Below are 27,686 nucleotides of genomic sequence, written 5' to 3'. Positions count from 1 at the left end.
TCTTTAATTATACGCATGTATATATAATAGGAATTCATAATCCGTTATTAAAATAACGTGGAGCGTCATACGTTGTAAAGTTGAAATAAAATATTAACGACGCGTAAGGTCCCCGTAATTAACGAAGGACGTGATTATTATTTCCAGAGCTTCTAATCTTATTGAAAATGTCACAATCTAACTGTATATTCAAGTGGTTTTACAGTGTGTTTATTACTGTAATGTTTGGTGATTTAAAAAAATATATATTAAAAAATATTAATTTAATATTTTTTTGTTGGTAATAAATATATTTTTAAAACACGGTTGTCGAAAATGTGATCTTAGATATCTAGATGCTTGTGATACCCTTGAGTTCTAGTAGGAGGTGGTCCTTAAAAGGCATTAATTATTATTTGTATTATCTAGGGTTCAAATCTGTATAGTCGTGGATTTTTTTAACATCGCATATGATTCAAAATGCAAAATATTCAATAAGATACAACGGTACTGATTCCGCGGATCGGTAGATGAGATGAGATTTCCTTATGATCATGCTGAAGTCAAACTAACACAAACAACAACGGCCAAGAGTGGAGAGATGATGAGTTCCACTAATTTTCCTTCCCATCTTCATACAAAGAAGCAAGAATTTGCTTGAGTTGCCTATTGTAGGCAAAGGGTCGCTCCAATTCCACCAAGTGACCTGCCCTCTCTATGCAGTGCACCGTTGCTTTGCCTTCTAGTAGCCTGCGGTGACAATTCCGAGACAAACATTAGTACTAAAGTGGTGAACAACATGTATAAAAAGCTAATTATATATATAAAGTGGCCATATTGACACATACTAAAGGCAAACCATATCGACTAGTAAAAGTATCGTGTGAAATTCACATTCTAATGAAGAGGGGTCAAGCTTATCATTCATATATAGACGAGGGAAAAGACAAATTATCCTTGATTTAGACTCCCATGAAAACGATTATCAAACATTTAGGGGCAGTTTTACCATTCGAATATCTTAAGTACTAGTTGCGTTCTATCTATTGCCGCAATGGCTGTGCCGATCGATGGATGAAAGTCAACAAAATCAATTAGTAAATCGATGAATTGACGGAGAAAAAGGCGTACTCTTTCAAGTTGCGAACTTCTTCCTTGTCGAAAATGATGTCATCTACTCCCCACAATAGATATATCCTCTGCGATTGGAATAAAAAGTAAAGATAAGATTTATCGTGCTAGTTAGACCTTTGAGGCAGAAGAATGGAATAAATAAATAGCGAATGGCTGCAGAGTTTTGTTTCTTTTCTTCTCCTTGACAACAATCAACTTTGACACTCATTTGAACAAGTGCAAGTATACAACCACTAACCATGCCATTGGTTACAAGTTAAATCCCATTAATCTGGACCCGTAAGTCGAGTGATTAACAACAATCTTAAATGTTAGTTCCTTTCTGACCTGTGTAAAACTAGGGACTGTGAAATCCTTGTCCTTCACAATTAACGCCTCTAAAAGTTCATGCCTTTCCTTCTTGTGGTCGAAATACAAAGCCTGCCACCAATGTCAAGAATTTATTACGGTCAAAAATCAATTCCGAAAGTTTAAATATGACTTCCATTAATGATATGTAGAATTCTACTTGTCAACTAAAGATCCCCGTTTGATGGAGAACTACTATATTCATGAATTGCTCCTCTCGACTGTTAGGTCAATTCTAGCACTGCTTTGCCAATATGTGGTTGCTTGCTAAGATAGAAGGATTTGATAGTTGGAGCATTGATGTCTGGGTACTTGCATGCTAATTCTAAACAAGTAGGAAGGATTGATTAGACTGGGAGATTCGGTGTCATGATTTGTGTACAAACACCATGAATCGAGGAGAAAATTAAAATTAAAAATGGGATAGTTTAGCTAACGAAGCTTACCTCCAAAATGTGTCTGTAGACAAAATCAGGTATCCATGGCAGCTTGTAGAATGCAACGTCTAGCAGTTTCTTCACGCCCTCGACAGTTTCAGGAATCAAATAATCTGCCCACGATGAGAAGCCAATTCTTTGCAGGCCAGCACAAGTGATGGACTCAGTCAAGGCCATAACTGAACAAGTTATCACCATTGAATCAACCAAATTAGGGAACATCTCAGCCATCTTGAAACCAACAATCCCTCCATAGCTCAATCCAACCAAGGTGCACTTCTCGACGCGAAGCTTCCTTAGACCCTTAGCCATGCATTCTGCTTGAAAAGCCGGTGACCGTTCAGTTTTATCGGTGATTGAATCTCCAAAGAAGAGGAGATCCGGAACATAAACTGCGTACTTCTTGGCCAAAGCTAGCACCTGAAATTGCCATGTCAAAATCCCATCTAAACCAAAACCATGAAGAAACACCACTGCAGGTTTATTCGTGGTAGTGGTTTCACTCGGGACCCAGAAACGTATGACTGTCCCTGGCTCAATCTCTACTGCTCGGGGTGTGACCCCAGCTAGCTTCATTAAGCCTTGCAACAAGGGCTTGTACAATGACAAAGTGTTCACCATCTCTCCTTCTCTAGAAAGGCAGGCCTTCCAAGCCTTGTATGAATTAACTGTAGGAGTCGTGTTATTTGTAATCGCCTTGATGGCTTAATCCCGGGAATCAGGGCTTCTTAGTAAGGAAGTACAAGTAATAGATTACAAGTGTGATTATAACTCGCTGGCATGTCTCCTTTCTTCTTTTATTTTTCTTTTTTTTTATTAACATAATATTTGAAATAATTTATACATATCTTAACTAATTTTATGGATCTTAAATAATTATTATATTAACAACAACACGAAACAAACTTAAAATAAAATAAATAAAATTCTTTATTTTCAAGCTATTACACCACTACTAGATGATTTCCTTATTTTCATACTTAGGAAACGTGCGGTTGATATTTTAAAAAAATTATTTAAGTCTACTTTCAATGACGACGACAACTTTTTCATTATGTTTTGTTTTTGTAAGTTTTTAGATGGGAAGCATTTGACGATTTTTTTAAGAAAATCCTCACCACACACATATTTTTTATTAAAAAATTTAAATGTTTTTATAGAAGGAGGGAATAAAACGTAGAGTTCAAAAGACTATTTTTCCTTTGGAATTATGGCTCGCCAAAGGTAAACCACTGAATTATCATGCACAGAATGGTATGATGATTCATATAATTATATGCCAAGTTGCGGGTGAGCTGGGTATTTTTAATTTCTTTACATCCATTTATTAAGCAATGTTACAGGTTTGAAGTTAAAATAATATACAATATTAAGAGTAAATTTGATGATCCAGGAGGTTTGCTATCTTTTCCTTATTTTCTTAAGTTTAGAAATTAGAATCAATTGGTATTTTAAGAATTTATTTTTAAAATATATCTAATCAATATATGGGATACATCTTTAAAATTATTAAAAAAAAAAAATTTTGATTAATATATACATTAAAGAAAATCATTAATCATCATAAGAAATTTCTATCAAAAAAATATGTCAACCCAATAATTTAAACCATTAGATAAAATCTCAAGATATGATTTATATTATTCTCTAACACACTCCCAAATAAAAACCCTTTGAACTTGAAACATACACTAGCTCATATTACTTTATGTTTATTTTTTATGAAATAAATAGGGATAATGAGATTCGAACTTATGACCGCTTAGCTATTAAAACTTTTAAATCATGTCAAAAAACTATCTTAATTTAATAATTTAAATTATTAAATGAGATAATTTATATTATTCTTTATTGATTTTAATACTAAAATTACATGGATTTTACAGTAAAAGGCATGTGTTTATGAAGTATCTCATCTCCTCAGAATCTTCAATTATGTCGGCCCAAAGTGGTAATATCGCCATGGTTGAATTTAAAAAAATAAAAAAAATGTCAATGCTCGTCAGATCTATTAATACGAGTAATTTTATGGTATTACATACATCACATGCATTTTTCTTATTTTCTGCTATTAAATCCATGCGGTAGCAGATTCGCTAGGCAAGATCTTGATCCCACGTTAACAGAGATACAGAATGATTTCTATTTCAACATTTAGGTTGTTGACTTTTGAACGTTTCGTGTTTGCCTTCCCCAGAACATTTAATTAACATTATTTATTTGGATTTGATATAAAAAAACAAAGCGAAAATTTAACACACGTCTCCATCAGCATGATGCCATGATGATGTGTTTGGCGTCAATACCGATTTAATTATATTATTTTTTTATCTTTTTTCCAATCAAGAAAATAATTCTTTATATTATACTGATTTTTTCAAGATTATCAATAAAGTATTTCCATCCAACTTGCATCAATGACGATGTCATTGGATGATGCGTGGTTGCTCTATACTAATAAACTACGATATTGCCTTTTTATTCTTGAATGAAACTTTCATTTTCATTTTATTTTGTGATTTTCTATATTTTAAATATAAAAAAATTATTATACAAAGAGTTATAAAGAGAAAAATAAGTTTCCTCTGGAAGGATAAAATCATAATTTAGTAATTTAGAGTGAAGAACATGTCATGTAATGAAACAATTGATAAAATTAAATGAAAAACACTCGATCAACAGTTTTGAAATAATTAAAATATTAAGAGTCCGTGTACATTAGCGCACAATAATGGGTTTGGAAAAGGACTAATCTCCTAAATGCATCATAGCTGCATATAAGAGTTTTGAAATAAGAGTTTTTTTTTTAAAAAAAAATAATTTAGGTGTTCATGCTAGTTTATGTGCATCTCGACTAATCTCATGGGTCCTAAAGTTAACGATTATATAAATCTTTAATGATCTGAAATTTATGAAACTCGAATTAGTAATTTTTTTTAATATAAATTTAAAATCTAATCAATTAAATATTTTTTTATGATTTTGAAATAAAAGTTTTTTTTTAGGGAATGTTTGCTTTTTTGGCACTACAAATTGGCGTCGCAAAATGACTAATCAACATGTCCAAAATAGCTGATCTAGCCACTTTGAAAACCAAGTCATGGTGTTGAAAGTGGAAGTTGGAGACATCCTCCGTACCTAAATCTAATGTAAAAGGGGATTTTCACTTGTTGCGGTCGCTTTCTTACCATTAAAATCTTAAAGTAAATTAAAAAAAATAAAAGTCTTCGTACTTTGACGGTAAGCTTTTACTCTAATCACCGTGCATTGGAACAATATTATGATATTTATGCGATTTGTGGCAAAACTGAAAATTATTGCTTTTACGATATTTTTATCTTTTCATGATGGTTCACGTGGCATTGCTGGACTAATTGAGACAGATTAGTCTTCACACATTTCCTGCACTAGATTTAGAGTAATTTTGATACTGTGGTAGCTGTTATGGTTATAATTTAAAATAAAATTGTTTTATAAAAAGTAATTTTAGTTGAAGTTGGTTTGGAAAAATACATGTTTGGTTAAAACTGTGATTAAAATTGAGGTTGAACAGAAAGTAGTTTAATGTGTTTGGTTAAAAAAATACTTTTTAAATTGAGGTTATAAAATAATTAATATATATTAATATTGATGGTTTTTAATTTAAATATTATAGATTTAACTATCACTATTATATCATTAAATAAATCATATTTTATATCAAATATTTTTAATTGTTCCATTAACTTATCTACAATTTCATCACGTATGAAATTCATCCGATAAGGACTACAATTTTCATGGTTTTTTGAGCGTGCAACAAAATCAGGTAAAATATCATCAGAAATAAAATTGGAATTGCGATCAAATTCCACAAATGTTACGTCATCATGCAATCTCCTTCCAATTTATATAGTGTTATTAAATAATATTAAACACTAGTTTTTCGAGTAAAACACAATTTTAAAAAAATTAAATTTTTTTGGGTCGGACGCGGTTCAATAAACACGGTTCACATAAATAGAACAATAACCCATGAATTAATTCACCCGGTTCAATGCATTTAGGTTTGGGACGGACCCAAGTCAATAAATTTAGGTTTGGACCGGACCCGGTCCGACCCATATGGACTGGACCCGGTCCGACCCATATGGACTGGGCTAAACCTAGCCAGCCCAGCCGGTCACTGGCCCAAGCCAGTGACCCCGCTAGGCAAAGCAACACGCGTGTTGCTACACTGTTCAAGTGAATTAAAATTCACTTGAACAGTGTAATGTTGATAAAAGCAAAGCGGGAGGGAATGAAGATGAAAGTCGAGCACTTTTCTAACTATTCCTCTGTTCTGCTCCTCCTCTCATGCTATTCCTCTGTTCTGTTCCTCCGTGTCTGTATGCTGGAGTTGGGTGACAAAGCTAGCTACTTTTTCCCTGTTTTCCCCAGCCCCTCATTCTCCTTCTTCTTCTTCTACACTTCCATTTCTCCACTGTTCACATGAACAGTGGAGACATGGAAGTGCAGAAGAAGAAAAAGTTGCGCGCCTCTGGTTACTGGAAGAGGAAAGTTGTGCGCCTCTTGTTACTGTGCTGTAAAAGTTGCTTCTTCTCCCCCTACGTTGCAAACGCAGTAATCAATAGGGCCCATGAACAGTAAATTCTGTTTTTTACTTAACTTAAAATGCTGCGGTAGCCGCGTAAACAAATGAATTCTAAAAACTTACCCTGGAATTCAAAAAAAAAAAAACTAGTTTTTTTTTTTATAATTATCGAATTCAAAGAGGAGTTGTTGCAATAATATAATAATTAACCTAGAGGGTGCAAGGGGTCCAAAAATTTTGTGGTGGCTTATGTGGCTAATTTATGGGGCTCGAAGGTAGCTTTCAAGGCGGTGATGGAATCCTTTTAACGATCCCTACTTATCAGGCGGCGCGTGTTTTTTCTGCACCTTTGGATCACTGTGAACGATCGTTTGTTTTTTTTCTCTCGTCATAGAAAAGTGTGTTGTCCCTTAAAAATATTCAATGCAACCCTTTAATTAGTTTTGTCATCAGATTTAGTCATTGGTCTTTAATTTATTTAATTTTTGAAATAATTAATAAAAAAAATTATTTTCAATTTCATACCCTGTGAAATTTTTTATCTTTTAAATTTGATCCTTAAAAAATTCAATGCAACCCTTCTGTTAGTTTTTTTTCCTCGATTTGGTTCATTGTTTTTTATTACTATTTGTTTTATTTGAAATAATTCATAGAATTAATTTTTTATTTTCAATTTCACCCCATGGATTTTCTCATGTGTTTAATTCGGTTCCTATTATTTTAATTTCTTTTTATTTTGTTTAAAATGGTTTAAATAATTAGTTCACTTTTCAATTTCATTCTCCTTGAGTTTTTTTTCCTATCAATTTTTTTAACTTTAAAAGTTATTTTAGTTTGTGATTGCATTCTTCAATATTAATTTTTTTTAATATTAAATTTGTTAGGTGTTGAACTTCTTATTTTAGCTCGAGTTTAAAGCTTAACGAGTTATGATTTTAAAATATAAATGCAGTTGAATCTTACTTTTTTTTATCTAAAAGATATGTTATTTTATTTTTAAAAAAGATTTGGTATAAGCAATAAGCATGCTTTTATCTAGGGACATAAACTTGGTCAACACTTATATAATAAGCTAGATCATAAATATCATTTAATAAACGACGTACCACACTTCTTAATTTAAAAATGAAGGTCCATGCTAACCAGTTTATAACGTATTTTGCATGTGATGCGTGTTTCCGACTGCGGTTGTTAAATCACGGCAGGTCTTGATCAAATTATGCAGCAGCTCTTGCTGACAGAAAATTTCAACTTTTAGGTCACAAATGTCGAATTCCTTAAGCAGCGTGGCGTGCTTTACAAATTATTTATTTTTTTAAATTTTTTTTAATATATTAATATCATAATTAAATTTTAAAAAATAAAAAAAAATTATCTTAATATATTTTAAGGTAAAAAAATAAAAGCCAGTAAAAAATTCAATTGACTCATTCAAAAAGTACTTTGAAAAAATAATTTTTTTTTTGCCGTGTCAATGTTACCGGTTTATTACCTTTTAAAGTTGAATAGATGTACTGTTTGATACATTTATGAATAGTGGCCTAAGAATAATGTACTGCTAAAATCATTAAACAAATATTGCGTCCTGTGGCTACTCGTAGATATTTTTAAGTTACAAACCATGTTAGAACATGATCAATATTTATAACTAGACTCGAATTTATAGCTTCAGCCAGCAGCGGAACCGGAGGGTTGGGCCTGGGCCACTGATTTTTTTATTTGTTTTATAGCCCAGCTTAAATATACGTGCTAGAAAAAAAAAATTGATCAGAAAAATAAAAAATAAAACACCCAGTTCTCTCTCTCTTCGAACGCCTACACTAAAAATTCTTTGCCCCAACCATCTAGGTGGTGGTCCAGTGATAAAAGCTTGGGATCAAAAGGTTTGCTTTCTCTGTAGTTTCAGGTTCGAGTCCTGTGGTTGCTCATATGATGGCCACTGGAGGCTTACATGGTCGTTAACTTCAGGGCCCGTGGGATTAGTCGAGGTGCGCGCAAACTGGCCCGGACACCCACATTAAACTAAAAAAAAAAAAAATCCTCTGCCCCTCTCTCTCTCTCTCTTCGTAAGTCTCTTCTTGCTTTTACGTTATTCTATTGGCATCATATTTTGTTTTTGCATCTAGTGGATTGTCATCAATTTTTAATTTTGATTAAGTTTTTGTGAATTTAAGTAGAATTAAGGTTGCCCGCTTCATCAATTTGTGGTCTTGATCTTTGTTGTTCCTAATTTTGAATTCTTTTAATCAAGGCCATCCACCATTAGATTTAAGTTTTTTTTTTGGATTTTGATGGTGATCTCAGTGCTGCCAAGCTTGAGATAGAGTGGAGGTGGAGAAGATACGGCCGGGGTTTCAGGTTTGTGTGGTGGCGCGCGGTAAATGGAGAGTAAAGGGAACCTTGAGTTTGTCCGTCTTCGGAACTTTATCATTCGAACCACCTCTTTAGAGATTATTACTTGAATATTTGAGACAAATATTAGTAAAATATAGAGTTGTCTTTAAAAAATGTTTTAGATTGTATGTAGACTCGACAGGGTCTAACTAGAAATTCAATGATTCTATTATCTAATTGATTTTCTATTTTATTAAGTATTTTTTATTTAAAAATATATTATAATAATAATTTATTATTTTTTAAAAAATATATTTAATATTAAGACATCAAAAGAAACACGTTCTTGCTCCAGTCTTCCATCCTACCTCAATTAAGTTCCTATAAGTTGTTTTGTTCCCCATAATAAACAATTGTTGCAACAGAAATTCCGCTAACTGAATTTATTAACGCAAATATTCTTGGTATTAGAAGCACTATTTTCGGTTCTAAACCATACTTTAACATACACAATTGTAAGAAATTAGATTCTTGGATTAATCCTTGTGAAAGAGAATAATAAATATCGAATGAGAGTTTGCGGAGTTGTTAGAATTTGTTCTCTGTTCATTTATTTTTTCACCATGCTATTTTTTTAACATGGTAAATGAATAAAAAAGTAGAATAAGTTTTGCATTCCTAAAATATTTTTGAAAAAATTATATTTTTTTTAATTTTTTATTTTAAATTAATATTTTTTATGATTTCAAATTATTTTAATATGTTGATGTTAAAAATAATTTTTAAAAAATAAAATAATATTATTTTAATATATTTTTGAGATAAAAACATTTTAAAAAACAATCATCACATTAAACGCAGTGATACTGATTTCACAAATCGGTCAGATGAGATGAGATTTCATTTGACTTGAGGAGGCTGGCCGGTATCATGAAACAGAAAATTAGCACGTCGGAAAATTCACAACACAGCTTGATTAGGCACAATTGCTTATGATCATACTGAAGACAAACTAATACAAACAACAATGGCCAAAACCTGAGAGGATGAGTTCCACTATTTTTCCTTCCCATCTTCGTACAAAGAAGCAAGAATTTGCTTGAGTGTCCTATTGTAGGCCAAGGGGCACTCCAATTCCACCAAGTGACCTGCCCTCTCTATGCAGTGCACCGTTGCTTTGCCTTCTAGTAGCCTGTGATCACAGTTTCAAGTACCGTAACATTACTAATGATGAACAACATAAAAGCTCATTAAATCTATTTATTTAATCGGTAATATTTGTATAATTATTAATTGGGGTAGATGCAATTCTTCCTCGAAAGTTGGTGTGTTCTACGCCTCTACGGTATCCTTTGTGAGTTTTCACTGAATCTAATTTACGATTTGGTAATATCATTCCTGAATGAATACAATATCCAATTAGACGTACTCTTTCAAGTTGCGAACTTCTTCCTTGTCGAAAATTATGTCATCCCCTCCCCCCAAGAGATATATCCTCTGCACTTGGAATCATAAATAAAGAAAAAATTTCCCGAACTAGTTAGAACTTTGAGGAAGAATGGAATGGCTGCAATACAATTAAGGCCTGTGTAAAACGATCAACTTCGACTCTCATATTTGAACAAGTGAAAGTATATATGTGACAAAATAAAGAGCATCTTCCATGCTGTCGGTTACAGGTTAAATCCCATTAATCTGGACTAGCAAGTTTAGTAATAACAATCTTTATGTTAGTTCCTTTCTGACCTGGGTAAAACGAGGGACAGTGAAATCCTTGTCCTTCACAATTGACGCCTCTAAAAGTTCATGCCTCTCCTTCTTGTGGTCGAAATACAAGGCCTGCTACCCATGTCAAGAATTTATTACGGTCAAAAATCAATTCCGAAAGTTTAAATATGACTTCCATTAATGATATGTAGAAATATTCTACTTGTCAACTGAAGATCCCCGTTTGACGGGGAACTACTATATTCATGAATTGCTCCTCTCGACTGTGAAGTCAAATCTAGCACTGCTTTGCCAATATGTGGTTGCTTGCTAAGATAGAAGGATTTGATAGTTGGAGCATTGATGTCTGGGTACTTGCATGCTAATTCTAAACAAGTAGGAAGGATTGATTAGACTGGGAGATTCGGTGTCATGATTTGTGTACAAACACCATGAATCGAGGAGAAAATTAAAATTAAAAATGGGATGTACAGTGTGATAGTTTAGCTAACGAAGCTTACCTCCAAAATGTGTCTGTAGACAAAATCAGGTATCCATGGCAGCTTGTAGAAAGCAACTTCTAGCAGTTTCTTCACGCCCTCGACAGTTTCAGGAATCAAATAATCTGCCCACGATGAGAAGCCAATTCTTTGCAGGCCAGCACAAGTGATGGACTCAGTCAAGGCCATAACTGAACAAGTTATCACCATTGAATCAACCAAATTAGGGAACATCTCAGCCATCCTGAAACCAACAATCCCTCCATAGCTCAATCCAACCAAGGTGCACTTCTCGACGCGAAGCTTCCTTAGACCCTTAGCCATGCATTCTGCTTGAAAAGCCGGTGACCGTTCAGTTTTATCGGTGATTGAATCTCCAAAGAAGAGGAGATCGGGAACATAAACTGCGTATTTCTTGGCCAAAGCTAGCGCCTGAAATTGCCATGTCAAAATCCCATCACAACCAAAACCATGAAGAAACACCACTGCAGGTTTATTCGTGGTAGTGGTTTCACTCGGGATCCAGAAATGGATGACTGTCCCTGGCTCGATCTCTACTGCTCGGGGTGTGACCCCAGCTAGCTTCATTAAGCCTTGCAACAAGGGCTTGTACAATGACAAAGTGTTCACCATCTCTCCTTCTCTAGAAAGGTAGGCTCTTCCAAACCTTGTATGAATGATAACCACAGGAGTCGTGTTATTTGTTTTCATTGAATGACATGTTGTTGATCTGTAATAGTATATATTGCTGTCATTCATGAATGACAATTTATGATGGGTAGTTGGTTAGATAGAAAATTACTTTTTAAAAGTTATTTTAAATATTTCTTTTTGTATTTGTTTATTATTAGAAAAATTAGTTAAGAAAAAAATTTTCAAGTCTAAAAAAAATTTGGTTTAGTTTTTAGAAAAATATTTTCTTTTTATTTTGGGTGGAAAATACTTTTTAAAAATTTTAAAAAATTTTAAAATATCATATTATTTGTTGATTATAATAAATTTGATCCTCAAACTTTTAATTGCTGTACATTTTGTTTTGAATTTTTTTTTTAATTTCACCACTTAAAATTTAATTTAATTTAATTTTTATATTAACTTCGATCCTCATTTTTAGGATTATTTTTTGTTTTTCTCTTATTATTTTTTTAATTAAAATTTTTTATTTATCAAATTTAATAATAATTTTTTATTATTATTATTTTTATTTTAAATAATTTATGAAATTAAACAGATTTAATTAACGTTATTTATTTAGATTTGATATACAACAACAAAGCGAAAATTTAACACACGTCTCCATCAGCATGATGATGTGTTTGGCATCAATACCGATTTAATTATATTTATTTTTATCTATTTTTCAATCAAGAAAATAATACTTTATATTATACTGATTTTTTCAAGATTATCAATAAAGTATTTCCATCCAACTTGCATCAATTACGATGTCATTGAATGATGTGGGGTTGCTCTATACTAATAAATTACGATATTGCTTTTTTATTCTTGAATGAAACTTTCATTTCCATTTTATTTTGTGATTTTCTATCTTTTAAATATAAAAACAATTATTATACAAAGAGTTATAGAGAGAAAAATAAGTTTTCTCTGGAAGGATAAAATCATAATTTAGTAATTTAGAATGAAGAATGAAGAACATGTCATGCAATGAAACAATTGATAAAATTAAATGGAACAATATTATGATATTTATACATTTTGTGGCAAAACTAAAAATTATTGCTTTTAGGATATTTTTATCTTTCCATGATGGTTGACTTGGCATTGCTGAGCTAATTGAGACAAATTAGTCTTCACATATTTTTTGTACTGCACTTAAAAGCAAAATAGCATATAACAATCCTTGAGGATATTTTTGGCATTTCATATTTAATTGCATACTGAATTATAGAACTTACCTCTGAAACCCAAAAAAAAAATATTAATTTTTTGGGTAATTATATAATTGAGAAAAGAGTTGTTACATCTGGATACAATATATTATTTAAATAATTAATCTAGAGACGCGCCGGGGGTCCAAAAAGTTTGTGATGGTGTGTGCGGCTAATTTACGTGGCTAAAAGATAGCTTTCAAGGCAGTGGTGGAATCCTCTTGACGATCCCATCCTGATCAGGCGGCGCGTGTTTTATTTGCGCATGTGGATCGTTGTGAACGAGTGTTTTTTTCTCTCTCTCATACTAGGAAAGCGTTTTGTTCCTTTAAAAAATTCAATGCATCCCTTTAATTAGTTTTGTTATCAGATTTGATAACTGGTCTTTAAATTTTTTTTTTAATAATTTATAAAAAAATTGTTTTCAATTTAATCCCCTGTGAATTTTTTTATCCTTTAAATTTGGTTCTTAAAAAATTCAATACAACCCTTCTCTTAGCTTTTTTTTCTCCAGATTTGGTTCCTAGTTTTTTATTAGTATTTTTTATTTGAAATAATTTATAGAATTAGATTTGTTTTTCAATTTCACCATGTGATTTTTTTCATGTATTTAATTTAATTCCTCTTTATTTTATTTAAAATGATTTATATAATTTATTTTGTTTTTCGATTTCATCGTTATTGATTTTTTTTTCCTATCAATTTTTTCAACTTTAAAAGTTATTTTAGTTTGATTTTATTTTGTGATTTAATAATTTGTTAGGTGTTGAATTTCTTGATTGAGCTTAAATTCTTGATTGAGCTTGAATTTAGAGTTTAACGGATTGTAAGTTTGAAATATCTTGCTCTTGTTACCTAAAAGATATGTTCTTTTATTTTATTTAAAAAAAAAAGATTTGGTACAAGAAATAAGCATGCTTTTATCTAGGGACATTTTATCTAGGGACATAAACTTGGTCAACGCTTATATACTAAGCTAGATCATAAATATCATTTAATAAATGACGTATCACACTTCTTAATTTAAAAATGAAGGTCCATGCTAACCATATTATGCCATATCTCGCATATACATGCACTTATAAAGAATGCATAAGATATGTGAATGCTCATAATTGATATGGGCTCTAAGCCAACTTGTGTGCACCTTAATTAATTTTTATAGGTCCTGAAGTTAACAATCAGGTAAGCCTCCAGTAGCCATCAATATTAATAATAACATTGTTTGAACTTGAAACCATAAAAAATACAAACCTTTTAATCTCAAATTATTACCACCTAACCAGGGACGGAGCTAAAATTATTTATTAGGGGGGGGCAAAATTAATATAATAAGATATAATATTTGTTTTAATGTATTATACATGAGTTGTAAAATAAAACTTGTATAATTTAGTTTTATTCAAATAACTTATTACAAATATATAATGACCTTATTATAATGTAAAAGGTTTGGAGCAATATCAAATTGAGTCAAAGTAATGAAGTTAATTTCATCTTCATAATGTATCCATCACTTTAATGTTGTTGGTCTTTATATCTATCAAATATAAACATACAAAGTATATAATAAACATTAGCTAAAACGAAGCATTATTTATGTTAGATAAACTTTGAAATAAAGCAAAAAATAATAAAGAATGATTCTTATATATTTTATTTTAATTGTGCTCGTCGTTCTTTTATAAAATAAAAATCATCGATTATCATATCAATTGTGAATCTTTCAACAATTTCTTTTTCTATATAGACAATCAAATAATTTACAAGAAAATCATCCTCCATCCGATTGCAAAGTCTTGTTTTAACAATCTTTATCGCTGAAAAAGCTCGTTCGGTAGTTGTTGTCGAAACAAGAAGAGTCAAAATAAGTCGAATCAAGCTGTCAACTAGCGAATAAATTGTTGATTTTTCTGTTTCAACCAATCCTTGACATAAATCAGCAATCGATGACATGTTCTTTAACTTTGGATGATTGGGTACATGATTGGATGACATGTTCTAAAATCAAAACATATATCTTAAGAAAAAATTGATAATTTTGGTGGCTCTGCTTAAAACAAAACATAAAAAAAATCTAAGTATAATCAAAACAAACCAATAAAATATATCTAATTAATTAGAAAAAAAAATCACCATAACAAGAATTCAAAAAACAATTGGTAGAACTAGCAGATTTGAGAAAAAAAATGAGCAAAAATGATAGAATTATAAAAAAAACCTCATCAAATTATTAACAAACATCTCAAAATAAAACAAAAAATAGATTTAAATTTAATTTACCTTGTTTTATTTCACCTTAACAAGAATTCAAAAAACAATTGGTAGAACTAGCAGATTTGAGAAAACAAATAAGCAAAAATAGTAGAATTATAAAAAAACCTCATCAAATTATTAACAAACATCTCAAAATAAAATAAAAAATAGATTTAAATTTAATTTACCTTATTTTATTTGATGAAAGTTAAATTAATTGGTGGCTCTGCTTCAATTTTTTTGTAGAAAATTTTTACTCATGATTTGTGTTTTTATCGGCTGCAAGATTTATATTAGGGCTACACAAGGTAATGACCTTATATTTTTTTCTTTTCACGTCGATCAAGAGTAAATAAAAAATCAAAAGTAAAGTTACATTTAATTACTGTTAATAAGGCCACTTTTTTAAAATAAAAAAAATTCTATCAGTCAAATTTTGCCATGTTATTTTTATTTTATTTTTACATAAAAATAAAGTAAAATTATTATAAATAACTTGTAAAATAATTTGTGTGTGTGTGTGTATCTTGGTCAATGAAAGGAAACATACATGGAATGCAACTACCTAGAACACAGAACAAACACAAAAATAAAAACTAAAAGGCAGACCTGTTTGGCAAGTTTGCAAGCAGGCCCGGGCCCCTACTTGCCGCCCCTGCACCTAACCACCTATTTGATGGTCACATTAACCGTATTTTAATAATTGGAGTTAATCACATGGGAGGTCCCCGTAATTAATGAAGGACACTAAACAGCTGGTGCATCACTGTACGAAAAGTGAGAAAAATTTGTTTCAGAGGTCTTTAAAACGTGTGGAGGTACGAGGTGGGTTAGAGTTTTTTTTTTGGAAGTTGTTTTTATTTAAAAATATATTAAAATAATTTTTTTTATTTTTAAAAAATTATTTTTAACATTAACATTTTAAAATTTGAATATTTTTTTTTATTATTAATATTTTTTTAGTGTTTTTATATCATTTTGATGCGATGATATCAAAAGTAATTTTTAAAAAATAAAAAATATTATTTTAATGTATTTATAAATGAAAAGTACTTTAAAAAAATAATTTTTTTTTTGCCATGCACGTGTCAATGTTACCGGTTTATTACCTTTTAAAGTTGAATATATGTACTGTTTTATACATTTATGAATAGAGGCCTAAGAATAATGTACTGCTAAAATCATAAAACAAATATTGCGTACTGTGGTTGCTCGTAGATATTTAAGTTACAAACCATGTTAGAACATGATCAAAATTTATAACTAGACTCGAATTTAGAGCTTCAGCCAGCGGCGGAACCGGAGGGTTGGGCCTGGGCCACTGATTTTTTTATTTGTTTTATAGCCCAGCTTAAATATATGTGCTAGAAAAATAAAATTGATCAGAAAAATAAAAATAAAAATAAAAGACCCAGTTCTCTCTCTCTTTGAACGCCCACACTAAAAATCCTCTAGCCAGTGGTTCAGTAGGTGACCCAATAATAAAAATTTAGGATCAAGAGATTTGTTTCTTCTGTGATTTAAAGTTCAAACCATATGGTTGTTAACATGATGGTCACCGGAGATTTACTTGGTTGTTAACTTCAGGATCTGTGGGATTAGTCGAAGTACGCGTAAGCTGACTCAGACATCTACATTAATAATAATAATAAAAATCCTCTGCCCCTCTCTCTCTTCATAAGTCTCTTCTTGCTTTTGTGTTATTCTATGGGGCATCATATTTTGTTTTTGCATCTAGTGGATTGTCATCATTTTTTAACCTGAGAGGATGAGTTCCACTATTTTTGCTTCCCATCTTCGTACAAAGAAGCAAGAATTTGCGTGAGTGTCCTATTGTAGGCCGAGGGGCACTCCAATTCCACCAAGTGACCTGCATTCTCTATTCAATTTGGCTTGGTTTTTTCAGTTTAACTTAATTTTAGCTTGATTTTTTTTTTCTGTTTTTTTTAGTTTGGTTCGAGTTTTTCAGTTTTAGGTTTATAAAACCGAACCGAACCAGTCTATTTTTTCAAAATTTTAATCGGTTTTTTTTCACTGTTCGGTTTTTTTGGTTATTTTTTTTTCCAGTTTTTTTGGTTTGATCGGTTTTCAGTTTTTTTGATCACCCCTAAAATAGATCAAGTCCATCACTTGGAGAATAGTGTGATAAAAACCCAACACCTACAAAACATTTCTTTTTAGTGGGGTTTAGGGACCCTCAAATGATAAAGTTAATGAATTTTTAGTAAGGAACCGGAATAAATGAGAAAATGAGCTTTAAATTTCAAAAATAAAAGTGTTTGTTCTTGGTTTTATATGATAAATACTATGAGAATTAAAGTATAAATACTTAGAGAATATAAATTGTGAACATGAGGTTTGAAAGATTCATAAAATATTTATAACTCATAAATCTTGTCTTTTTATGTAGTGGGGGAGCTAAAAAGTCATTTTGCCGTTACAAATACGTTAATGAGGGATAAATATCTCTTACAAAAATATTAACAATATAGAAATATGATAGAATTTTAAAAAGAATTTTTATATATCTAAGAGTGTAGGAAAAATAAGATCTAAGATGTGTTTGATCAGTAACTATAATGACTGAGTTCTTTCTCTAGAATAAGTCCACGAGAACTAGATTATTTTTTTTAGACAGAATCCATGAGGGTTGACATCTTCCTCAAAGCTAAACTCATAGAAATTGAGTTTACATATATTACATATATCGCCGGAAACCATGAGTTTTTAGGTTTTTAATAATTGTTTAGACTTGTTAAATTTAGTTCCAAAACATATAAAAGTTATCTTCCAGTACACTTTGAGAAGAACAGTAGTCCGCAAAATTTCTAACTAGAAAAACGCAGAAACTTACACAAGGATTTGTTCCTTTCAGAAATTTTTTTTTTATTATTGTCTATATCTCATTCACAGTAAATATTTCTCATCATCTACCCTTGTCATTTTCAATTTCTTCTGAAATAGCATCACTGGTTAAAGAAATTGTAAAAGCTGACACATCAAGGTGCTATTGTGACAGATTAGTCTTCACATGGCCTGCTGCTAGTGACTCGTGAGCAAATCAAAAACCTGTTTCGTATTCCTTTCAAAAGTTTTGGATTTGATAGTAAACTTGCAAAGTGGGGCATCATCAAGATTGATTTAATTTGTTTTCAAGCATCACCCCTTGTTATAAGATGAATGTTCTGTTCCTATACATTGATGTGAGTACCATCCTGGACTTACTTCTTTCAAGAATTGCAATCAAGTGGTCGCAACTATGATTAACTGTGGAATTTGTTAGTTTTTGAAGGAAAGCATTCCAACTTTCCTGGTCAATCTAGAATAATAGGCTCACTGTCTCAAACACAGATTGAAGAAACCTGCCGAGCTTTCTGTATTTCCCACTTGGAAAGGATGTTAATTGTTTAACCAATATTATTCTCCAGTATTTTGGAAATCAGACCACCGTGTACGTGTTAATAAAGGGAAGCCAAGATTCTGCAATGTATAGGAATACTTGTCATGGAAAAGCTATCAATCAATCAAGCTAGGAAAGTTCACTAGTTATTGCGCATGACACATACATTGATCCGTTTCACTCCAAGCTAGGAAGATGTCCAAGATAGTGAAATGTGTAAGAAAACAGCATCAAACACAAAGAAATGCTTCCATGAATGATGAATCATCACTTTTCAGAAACAGCTAGGAAAGTTCGTAGTTGTAAGTGTTACCTAATTTGTAAAATTGTAGTTCAAGTTTCAAGCATAGTTCTGTGCTACAGATCTATGAATTAGACGCACAAGACTTTCATAGATCATTAACACTGTGGAATCCTGATAGATAACGAAAGAAAGGGAAAACTATATCAAAACTCATCGGTGCTGGGAAAACACATTGCGATTTCATCCGGTTCAAAGCCAAAAACCAAACAGCCTGAGAAAGTCTGGTAACACTACTTAACAAGGGGGGAAATGATAAATTCAAAAAGATAATTGAGGAGAATTAAAGTACACGTATTTGGAATTGCAATTTTCTGTTTTAAGGAAAATAGGGGGGCATGAAACAAGCAAAAAAAAAACTTAAGAAGCAACCGATACTAGGATGAAACTAAATTTCGTTCTGTATTAGAGATCATGTCTTCACGGGCGGCACAGAATTCGCATCCAAAACGTCAAGCTTGCTATGCAATGTTCGGAAGACTCGAACTGCGTGGTGGCAATAAGATTTGCACAGAAAGTGAGGTTTGAAAGCAAGTATCAGGAGACCATGAGCAAATGAAGCTCCCTGTATGTTCCCTCAACCTTGTTTTCTTATGGTTATGCTTGAGAAACTAGAAATGAGTTCGACGGAATGGAATTGTATGTATAAATCTTGTTGCAAGCTACAACTTCTTCTGAATATGGGTCTTGAATTCTAAGAAAAAAGGGGGATGAAAAAAAAACTAGATAAACAAGTTCATCTAAAGTTAGGATTTTATATGCCTTTAAATCAAACCAAACACTACATAATGTTTTGACTACATTCAGAACAAAATCCATCAAAGCATTGAAGTACAAGAACTAAGACGAAGTACAAGAACACTAGAAAAGACTCCATAATGTTATGACTACATTCCTCACACATGACCTGACCCAATAAATTAACAAAAAGAAGAAAAAATAGTAGAGTGATTCCCTTGTCTGTCTATCAAGGTAACTCCTCCAAATTAAGAATCTATAACCAAGTTGTTGGCAAGCTACATGACTATCTGCACTGGATACCTGTCAATGCAATCCTGCCATGGATTATTAGAAGATGGCTTAATATGCCTCAGAGCCTCCCAAATTGCACTGTTGCACTTGAAACCACTGCCAAAAGCAATCTGCCAAATACGGTCCCCCCTCCGTACTCTTTCCTTTGCCTCAGTGTAAGCCAACTCGTACCAAATTGAGCTTGACGAAGTGTTACCAAACCGATGAAGAGTCATCCTGGAAGCTTCAACATGAATAGGCAAAAGCTGCAGATTCTTCTCAAGCTCATCAATCACGGCTCTACCCCCGGCATGAATACAGAAATGATCGAACGCAAGCTTAAAATCAGGGATGTACGGCTTCACTTTTGCATTGAACAATTTCTTAGCAACTAAAGTTGAAAAGAACAAAAGTTGCTCACTGATGGGAAGAACCAAAGGACCCAAGGTTGTGATATTAGTCTTAAGTGCACCACCAGCAATTGCCATGAGCTCTTTTGACAAAGAAACCCCTGTTTTCCCAGCATCATCCTGCTCCTGATAGACACACTTGAACGCCTTGTCATCAGCTCCTTTATGAGTTCTAACCACATGAACAAGCTTATACTTGGCTCTTCTCTTATCTTTAGCTTTATTTGACAACAAAACAGCAGAACCTCCGACTCTAAACAAGCAATTCGGTATCAACATTGACTTCTTGTTCCCAAAATACCAATTCTGTGTAATGTTCTCAGTACTTACAACAACAGCATAAGTATTCCTATGAACTTGCAACATATCTTTAGCAAGGTCAACAGCAATAACCCCAGCACTACACCCCATTCCCCCAAGATTAAAAGATCTAATATTCCCTCTCAATTTATACTTGTTAACAATCATTGCAGATAACGAGGGTGTAGGATTAAACAAACTACAATTCACAACAAGAATACCAATATCTTTAGGCTTGATATTAGTATTTGCAAATAAAACATCCAGTGCACCAAACATCACCTGCTGTGCCTCTTCTCTAGCTGCTGCCATTGATGGTCTTGGTGGAATATAATGCATAGCTTCAGGGACATAAGTTTCTTCACCAAGACCTGATCTTTCCAAAATCTTCCTTTGAAATTCCAACGAAGAATCATCAAAATCACCAGTCAGACTTGAATGCTCCATGAATTGCTCAAATTTGACTTGTAAGTTTGATGGAGGCTTGTAACAAGCATAATCAACAAGAAAAAGGGATCTGGGCCTGGTCATAATATAAACCGTGGCTCCAAAAACAAGAAAAGCAGAACAAATAATGACACTAACAAGATTATACTGAAGATGAAGCCAAAGTTGGTGAATGTCATTTGGGTTCAATTGAAAAGCTTGAAAAATAACAAAAGCCATTAAAGGGACCAAACAAAGAGTCAACAAATGAGTTATCAAATAATGATAACCGAGCTTGACATGCTTAAGATTCACACTATGCAAGAAATCTGGCAATCTTCTTGATTGTCGGATCTGGACTCCATTGGTAGTGGTGGATTCGGATTCCCGTTGGTTGTTCATATTGTCTTCTCTAAGTTTTCAAGATAGGTTCTTTTGGGTTTCTTGAATGGTGAATATAAGACTAAAAAACAGAGTAAGTGACTATTATGGTGTGTAAGAAATGAATGTCCGTTTACAATACGGATCTTTGAGAAGCAATAAAGAAAAAGAAATGAAGGTTGTTAGGTAACGATGTAACTGCAAAACGGCCCCGACCCAGTAACAATTATTAAAGACTGCGTAGATTTTGACTTGATAATTGCTGATAATGATACATGAAATCTGTATTTTGATTTCCTGAATCTGTTTTTTCTTAGGGGGGGGCAGGTTCAAAGATGATGCCGTTGACTTTGGCAGATTATGTGAAAATGAAGAAACAAAAGGCATTCTTCTTTTTCTTTCGAGTTAGAAGTAGTCAAATTTAATTCATATTTAGCAATTGATCTCTATATTTTTATATTTTTTAATTTTATTCTTCAATGTATTAGGTATTATGTTTTATTATTTATTATGATTTATTTTTCATGATATCATTTTAATCTCATGACCCGTGTTATGAATTTGATGAGTTAGCTTGGTTGAACCAAGTTTTTTTTAAAAAATTATTGTTTTTTTTTAATTTTATCATTTAATACTGGGTGGATTAAAAATCAAGCTTCATGACTTATTTCGGTTTAAGTTCTATAGGGTTATATGTCATAACGCGAGTTTTGCTGGTTAATCTAAGTAGACTCGTATTGTTTTATTATGTCCTTTTTCTATATATTTTTTTTTCAATTTCACCATCAAACTATAGTTTGATTAGGAATTGAGTTGTATAATTTGTTTTAATTTGCTTTTTGTAGGGTTATCTCGGTCTAATGGATTGGTGATGTGAGCTTGGTAGGTTAACTAGCCGATTCAAGTCATTTTTTTAATTTATTTTCTATGAGGTTATCACGGTCTCATGACCTGTGTCGTGAGTTTGGCGAGTTAACTCGTGTTGACTCGGATTATTTTATTTGTATCATTTTTGTAATTATTATTTTTTAATTTCATTATTCAATATTGGATTGATTAAGAATTATGCTTCATATTTATTTCAACTTACTTTCTATAAGATTATTTTGGTAACAGATTGTGAGTTTAACAAATTAACTTTTTATCTTATTTTTTTATCCTTAAATATTGGATTGATTGAAGATTAAACTTCGTAGTTTATTTTGATTTGTTTTATATTGGGTCATCGTGGTTTTATGACCCAGGTAACAGATTTGCTTTGTTAATCCGGTTCGATCCAATATATTTATGTCTCAATATTTTTTTTTCTTAAAAAATATATCTTGAATTTTTTAAGTCAAACTATCTTTTTACTAGTTGTTTAGATTGCACTTAGACATGTCAAGTGGATCGAGTTACATTGGGTCAACCATCATATAGTTTAATCTTTTTACTAAAAATTAGTTAAAATATTTTGTTTTTCAATAATTAAATATTTTTTTTCTACATTAAAAAAATGATTCAATCTGTTGCATAACACGGGTGAATAATCTAATTATACTTGTTATATTGTAATTAAACTGACATTGATACCCTTCCTCTTCAAGAAATTTATGAGTTCAAATCCTTTTTCTTTAATGAAAAGCTACATATATTATTACAAATATTATTCAATGTAATAATTCTATAAATCACCCATATACAAGTATATCACTTATAAATTGTTACATATATATTAAATAGTAGCACACATATACACAACCAAACATTTAGAGCCCGTTTGGCAACGAGGTAGAGGTTGCGTTTCTTCAAAAACGCACTGGCTCAGTGTTTGGTTAAGGAAAAAAAGTTGTTCACTGTGTATGGGTCCCACAATGAATTGCGTGCGAAACGCAGACAATTTGAAAGCAGAAAAATGCTGCTTTTTTGCGCGGCTCTTTGAGAACAACCATGCTACACTGTTCATTGAACAGTGTATCATGCCTCCACTGTTCACTGAACAGTGGAGCATGTGAACAGTGCGAATTGCACTGTTCACGTGAAATTCCTTTTTTTTTTTCAGTGTGTTAATTTTTTTAACATTTGTTTTTTAAAAAAAAACACTAGTATAAAATGAATTAATTAAATTCACTTGCATTGTAATATCAATTTTATACCTGATAATATTTATCTACGCTAAAAAAATTATGAAAACTGTAATTCTTATCGGATGAATTTTGTACGTAATGAAATTATAAATAGTTTAATGAAATAATAAAAAGTATTTTTTATTTCATGATGTAATAGGAGTAATTAATTCTACAATATTTAAATTTAAAACCATCAATATTAATATATATTTTTTTAAATTATTTTATAACCTCAATTTCAAAAGCATTTTTAACCAAACACATTAAACTACTTTTTCTTCAACCTCAATTTCAACCATGGTTTTAACCAAACACCTATTTTTTTCAAACCAACCTCAACTAAAAGTATTTTTTATAAAACAATTTTTTTCAAAGCACAACCATAACAGCTACCGCAATACCAAACACACTCTTAGCGTAGAAGAAATCCCAAAAACGAGGATTTGCTGCCGTCATTGCAAGCAATTATTGAACTGTTCTGTTACAATTTTAGGGCATGGATGGAAAATGGAGACTCAATCAAACCATGAAAGGTCAAACTATAGCACCGTTATTTTCCATATTTTTCTATAAACGAAATCCACGTGTTATGATTTCCATTCACGATCACGCCTCCCCGTTATTGAAAATCGCTTGTGGTAAAAATTAGTTTTTTTTATATAGTTTCAAACAAAAAAATATATATTTTAAAAAGCATATAATAGTAAAGTACCAAACATTGTCTTGATGGATATACCAGAGGCAAAGAAACTGCCAAATTCCGGGGAAGTTCTGCACAGACCAATCAGGAGACATCAAGACACTGAATGGACAGGCTGAGGAGTGGATGACGAGCTGGCTTTTACGCTGCTGACAGAGTGGAAAGGATTCTGTAAACTCCGCCGTGTGCCTATTTTACCTATCATTCTTTTAATTTTAATTTTTAGATTTTGTTGATGTAGTTTATATATATATATTTTTTATTTGATATTTGGTTTGTTAGGGTTTGAATTTTGTATTTTTCTATCTGTAATGCTTTTAATTTAATAACCCGGATTATAAGTTTGAAAAGTTAATATTATTCGATATTTTTTTTTAATTATTTTCTTTTACGATCTTATACATTAGTTTCTTTTTCTAAAAAAAACTAATTTTGTAATTATTTTTATAAGTTTAACCTAGTTTCATGATCCAAGTCACGGGTTTTTCTGGGTCCTTTTCGAATAAAAACTATTTTTTTAATTGTTTTGTTATATTTGATTCTTGAAGATATTATTCTAATTAATCTATATTTTTTCTTTGTTTTTAACAAATGAACTTATTTTTTCAAAATTAAAAAATATTAAATTTAAATAATTTTTTGATATGTTTAACTTTGTGTGATATTTTTTTAGAGTGTAAGTTTATTTAATTAGTTTCACTTGTGTTTATATTTTTATTGATTTAAATAAACAGGTCTAATAAACACAATAGGATAAATGTCTAATTTTGTATAATTAAATATCTTGATTTACACTTATTTCTTAATTTTTCTAATGTTTTAATTATTTTTAATGATTTGTTTTTGTTTATTTAAATAAATGATTATTAATTTATTTAATTAGATTTTTTCATTCGCATTTTAATTTATATTTTAAATTTTTTATGTAAAAAAATTAAAATAACCTATATAGCTGATTTTTTTACAAAAAAAATAAAATTATAACCGGCGAAAAAGTGTTAAATATCTAGTGTATTATATAAAATGTGGTCGTTTTTATCTCTGAACTAATATAAGACCTTTTTAATGGGGAGACTCAGCCCAAACAAATATCTGGAAGGGCGCACGCCCAATCAATCCTTCACCTTTTTTGTACGATAATGTTTGAGCTGGGCTGAAACCAAATTTAATTATCAGGGGCCTGAATTATACAGCGCCTTGACTTCGAGCGGCTGCATTTGCACCGAAGTTTTTGAAAATTTTGAAAGTGAAAAACTTTCCATGGATCCTGCCCACACTTTGATGATGATGGCATGTTTTCGGAGGATTTGAAGGATCGCTTTGATGAGTTCATTCATGCATCTATGGAAGAGCACAGGGATTGTTTGACGAAACATATCAAGAACTTTAATTCCCACTTTTATGTTCAACGATTGATTGCTAATTGCCAGCTGACAATTTTCTTCTTTGTTTTCTAATTGAACAAGTTTTGGTATCATAAAGTAATGGAATGAGTGTGGTTTTGCTAAGTGTCTGATGCTCGTCCTCGTCTTTTAAATCCACACCGCAGGATGCATTTCACTGGCAAGTTTCCTGTCTAGTTTTGTGGTCGTTGGGCCGTTGGTTCGCGTTTAAATTTACTCTCGGCCTTGGTGTAACATTAAGAATTACTCTTAAAAAAAATGAGTTTTTTTTTTGAAAGGTTCTATTATTCATCTCATCATATATTATTAGATTAACAATACAAAATTTTATGTTTTTTTTTAATTTAATTCTCAAATTTTTTTTTTGGTGATTTAATCCTAATTGAAGACTAATTGATTTTGATTTCTTATAAAAAAAAATAAGATTGAAAAAAAAGAGACCAAAATGAAAAAGACATCAAACATGGATGGCATGCTATAAGTTTTGCAAAGGATGCACTTTGATCCTTACACTTTAAAAATCTCGCAAATCACACAATTTGAGTACCTCAATATTTTTCCAATTTAATTTTGGTACAAAATTTTATTTTTTTAGTCCCTGATTGAGAGATGAGAGAGAGAGGGGTCCCCGAATTTCAGTAATAGAGAGAGAAAAGTGTTATTGATACCAATTTAGGCCACCAAATTATCGAATGATTTCATTTGACGAGGAAAGTTCAACTTGTTACATTTTTTACCTTTAAAGTCGTGGAAAAATATATCCGAGTTTGGGTTGATTTTGGTTTTTTGGGTGGTTTTTTGATACCATAAATAGGTTTATCACGGTTTCTAAGGTGTTTTACAGGTATTTTGAGTCAAAAACAGATTGAAAATGAGTTTTTGGGTAAAAAACTTAAACCCTAATTTCTAGCCACTAAAATGGTCGGAATCTGGGTAAATCAGACAATGTATTGTCTAATTTTTTTTCAAAATAATTTGGGGCGGACGACAAGTTGGAAACAAAAAAAATTAAGGGCACAATCACGCGGCCCCCCCAAATAAGCCAGGCGAGCTGGCCTGGATTACCAAACCTAATAATGTCTGGCATTTACTTTTTTATTTTCTTTTAAATTTCTTTCTAATTAATTTTTTTAAATTAAGGATTTTTTATTGTTTTTTCTCTAAATTTTTTAGATTTATATTTAAATTAGTATTTTTTTTCTTTTATTTTATTTGGATAGCATGATAATTATTTTTTTAATTATACATTTAAATTTTAAAAGTTTTACTGATTCATTTATAATTCTGGACAGAGTCTTGGGTAACGACATCTCAACATGACCAACGGTCAGGCAATTCACCGGGCTTTTCATGAAGAGAAGATAGAGGACCTTCACATTTAATCTGGCAAACCACCAACCAAAGAAATAAATAGCCGTATGCAAGCTCGCCGATCAGCTTTCCAGCACGTTTCTTACACAAATCGCCCATCCAAAAGCCATTCTTTGGCTCTCAACATTCTTACGGGCATCACTTTACAAGTACCAGGCAGGAATAGGTACTGTAATGGTACTCTGCAATAAATGGAACTTCTTTCTGGCAATACTACGCCTGGCCTAGCTCCATTTTTCTGTAGCGGGGCTGGTTCTCTCTGTTTGTCAGTATCCCATTAGCAAGCAAACATGTGCCAACTCGAATTTGAAGCCATCTTCAGATGGTTTTCTATTGGGCATGAAGCGAGGAACTGAGCATCAAATCCATGAACTTCATGATTTTTTATCTTGTCAAAATTGATCCAAAACCATGTATTATCGCCCCAATGGCTCATCACAATTAGTATAGTCACTTCCAAGGCCTAACCCACCAGGTCTATATATGAATCTATTGGCACTATCAAGCTAAAATAACTCCCAGAACCATTAATAAGTTATTTTATGACAGAATTTTAAGTAGGTCGTATACATACAACATACATACGTATATCTATCTATACATATACGCATAGACTGTTCATGAGAAATTAATTTGTTTCTTGCATCTTGTTTTAAGACTTGAACTGAAGTGACATGATAATGTAGAAAATAAAATCCATTTTCTAACCGGACTG

At 31.6% G+C, this 27,686-nt stretch overlaps 3 protein-coding genes across 6 annotated transcripts; all 3 read right to left on the bottom strand.

Moving 5' to 3' along the window:
• Window positions 1-368: 368 nt before the first annotated feature.
• Window positions 369-2,617, bottom strand: LOC18102140 (uncharacterized). Its single transcript, XM_006379181.3, has 4 exons — window positions 1,908-2,617; window positions 1,441-1,533; window positions 1,111-1,178; window positions 369-729 (listed from the first exon to the last, which is right to left on the bottom strand). The coding sequence occupies exons 1-4, from the start codon at window positions 2,517-2,519 to the stop codon at window positions 594-596; spliced, it is 909 nt and encodes a 302-aa protein (XP_006379243.3). The 5' UTR covers window positions 2,520-2,617; the 3' UTR covers window positions 369-593.
• Window positions 2,618-9,672: 7,055 nt separating this feature from the next.
• Window positions 9,673-11,733, bottom strand: LOC18102139 (uncharacterized). Of its 4 annotated transcripts, none has more exons than XM_052455948.1 (4): window positions 11,034-11,733; window positions 10,552-10,647; window positions 10,235-10,302; window positions 9,673-9,997 (listed from the first exon to the last, which is right to left on the bottom strand). In XM_052455948.1, the coding sequence occupies exons 1-4, from the start codon at window positions 11,721-11,723 to the stop codon at window positions 9,862-9,864; spliced, it is 990 nt and encodes a 329-aa protein (XP_052311908.1). In that variant the 5' UTR covers window positions 11,724-11,733; the 3' UTR covers window positions 9,673-9,861. The 4 variants fall into 4 exon arrangements, with proteins under 4 accessions (XP_052311908.1, XP_006379242.1, XP_052311909.1 ...); XM_006379180.3 differs by having other exon boundaries at window positions 10,552-10,644; XM_052455949.1 differs by lacking the exon at window positions 10,235-10,302.
• Window positions 11,734-19,596: 7,863 nt separating this feature from the next.
• On the bottom strand, window positions 19,597-21,720 carry LOC7464027 (3-ketoacyl-CoA synthase 4). The gene has a single exon (XM_002313757.4). The coding sequence runs from the start codon at window positions 21,408-21,410 to the stop codon at window positions 19,878-19,880; it is 1,533 nt and encodes a 510-aa protein (XP_002313793.1). The 5' UTR covers window positions 21,411-21,720; the 3' UTR covers window positions 19,597-19,877.
• Window positions 21,721-27,686: the final 5,966 nt, after the last annotated feature.

This window comes from Populus trichocarpa, chromosome 9, assembly GCF_000002775.5.
Source record: "Populus trichocarpa isolate Nisqually-1 chromosome 9, P.trichocarpa_v4.1, whole genome shotgun sequence".
Classification (NCBI taxonomy): Eukaryota; Viridiplantae; Streptophyta; class Magnoliopsida; order Malpighiales; family Salicaceae; genus Populus; species Populus trichocarpa.
Note: the sequence above shows the minus strand (reverse complement) of the source record. Positions and strands in the feature narration are given on the sequence as shown.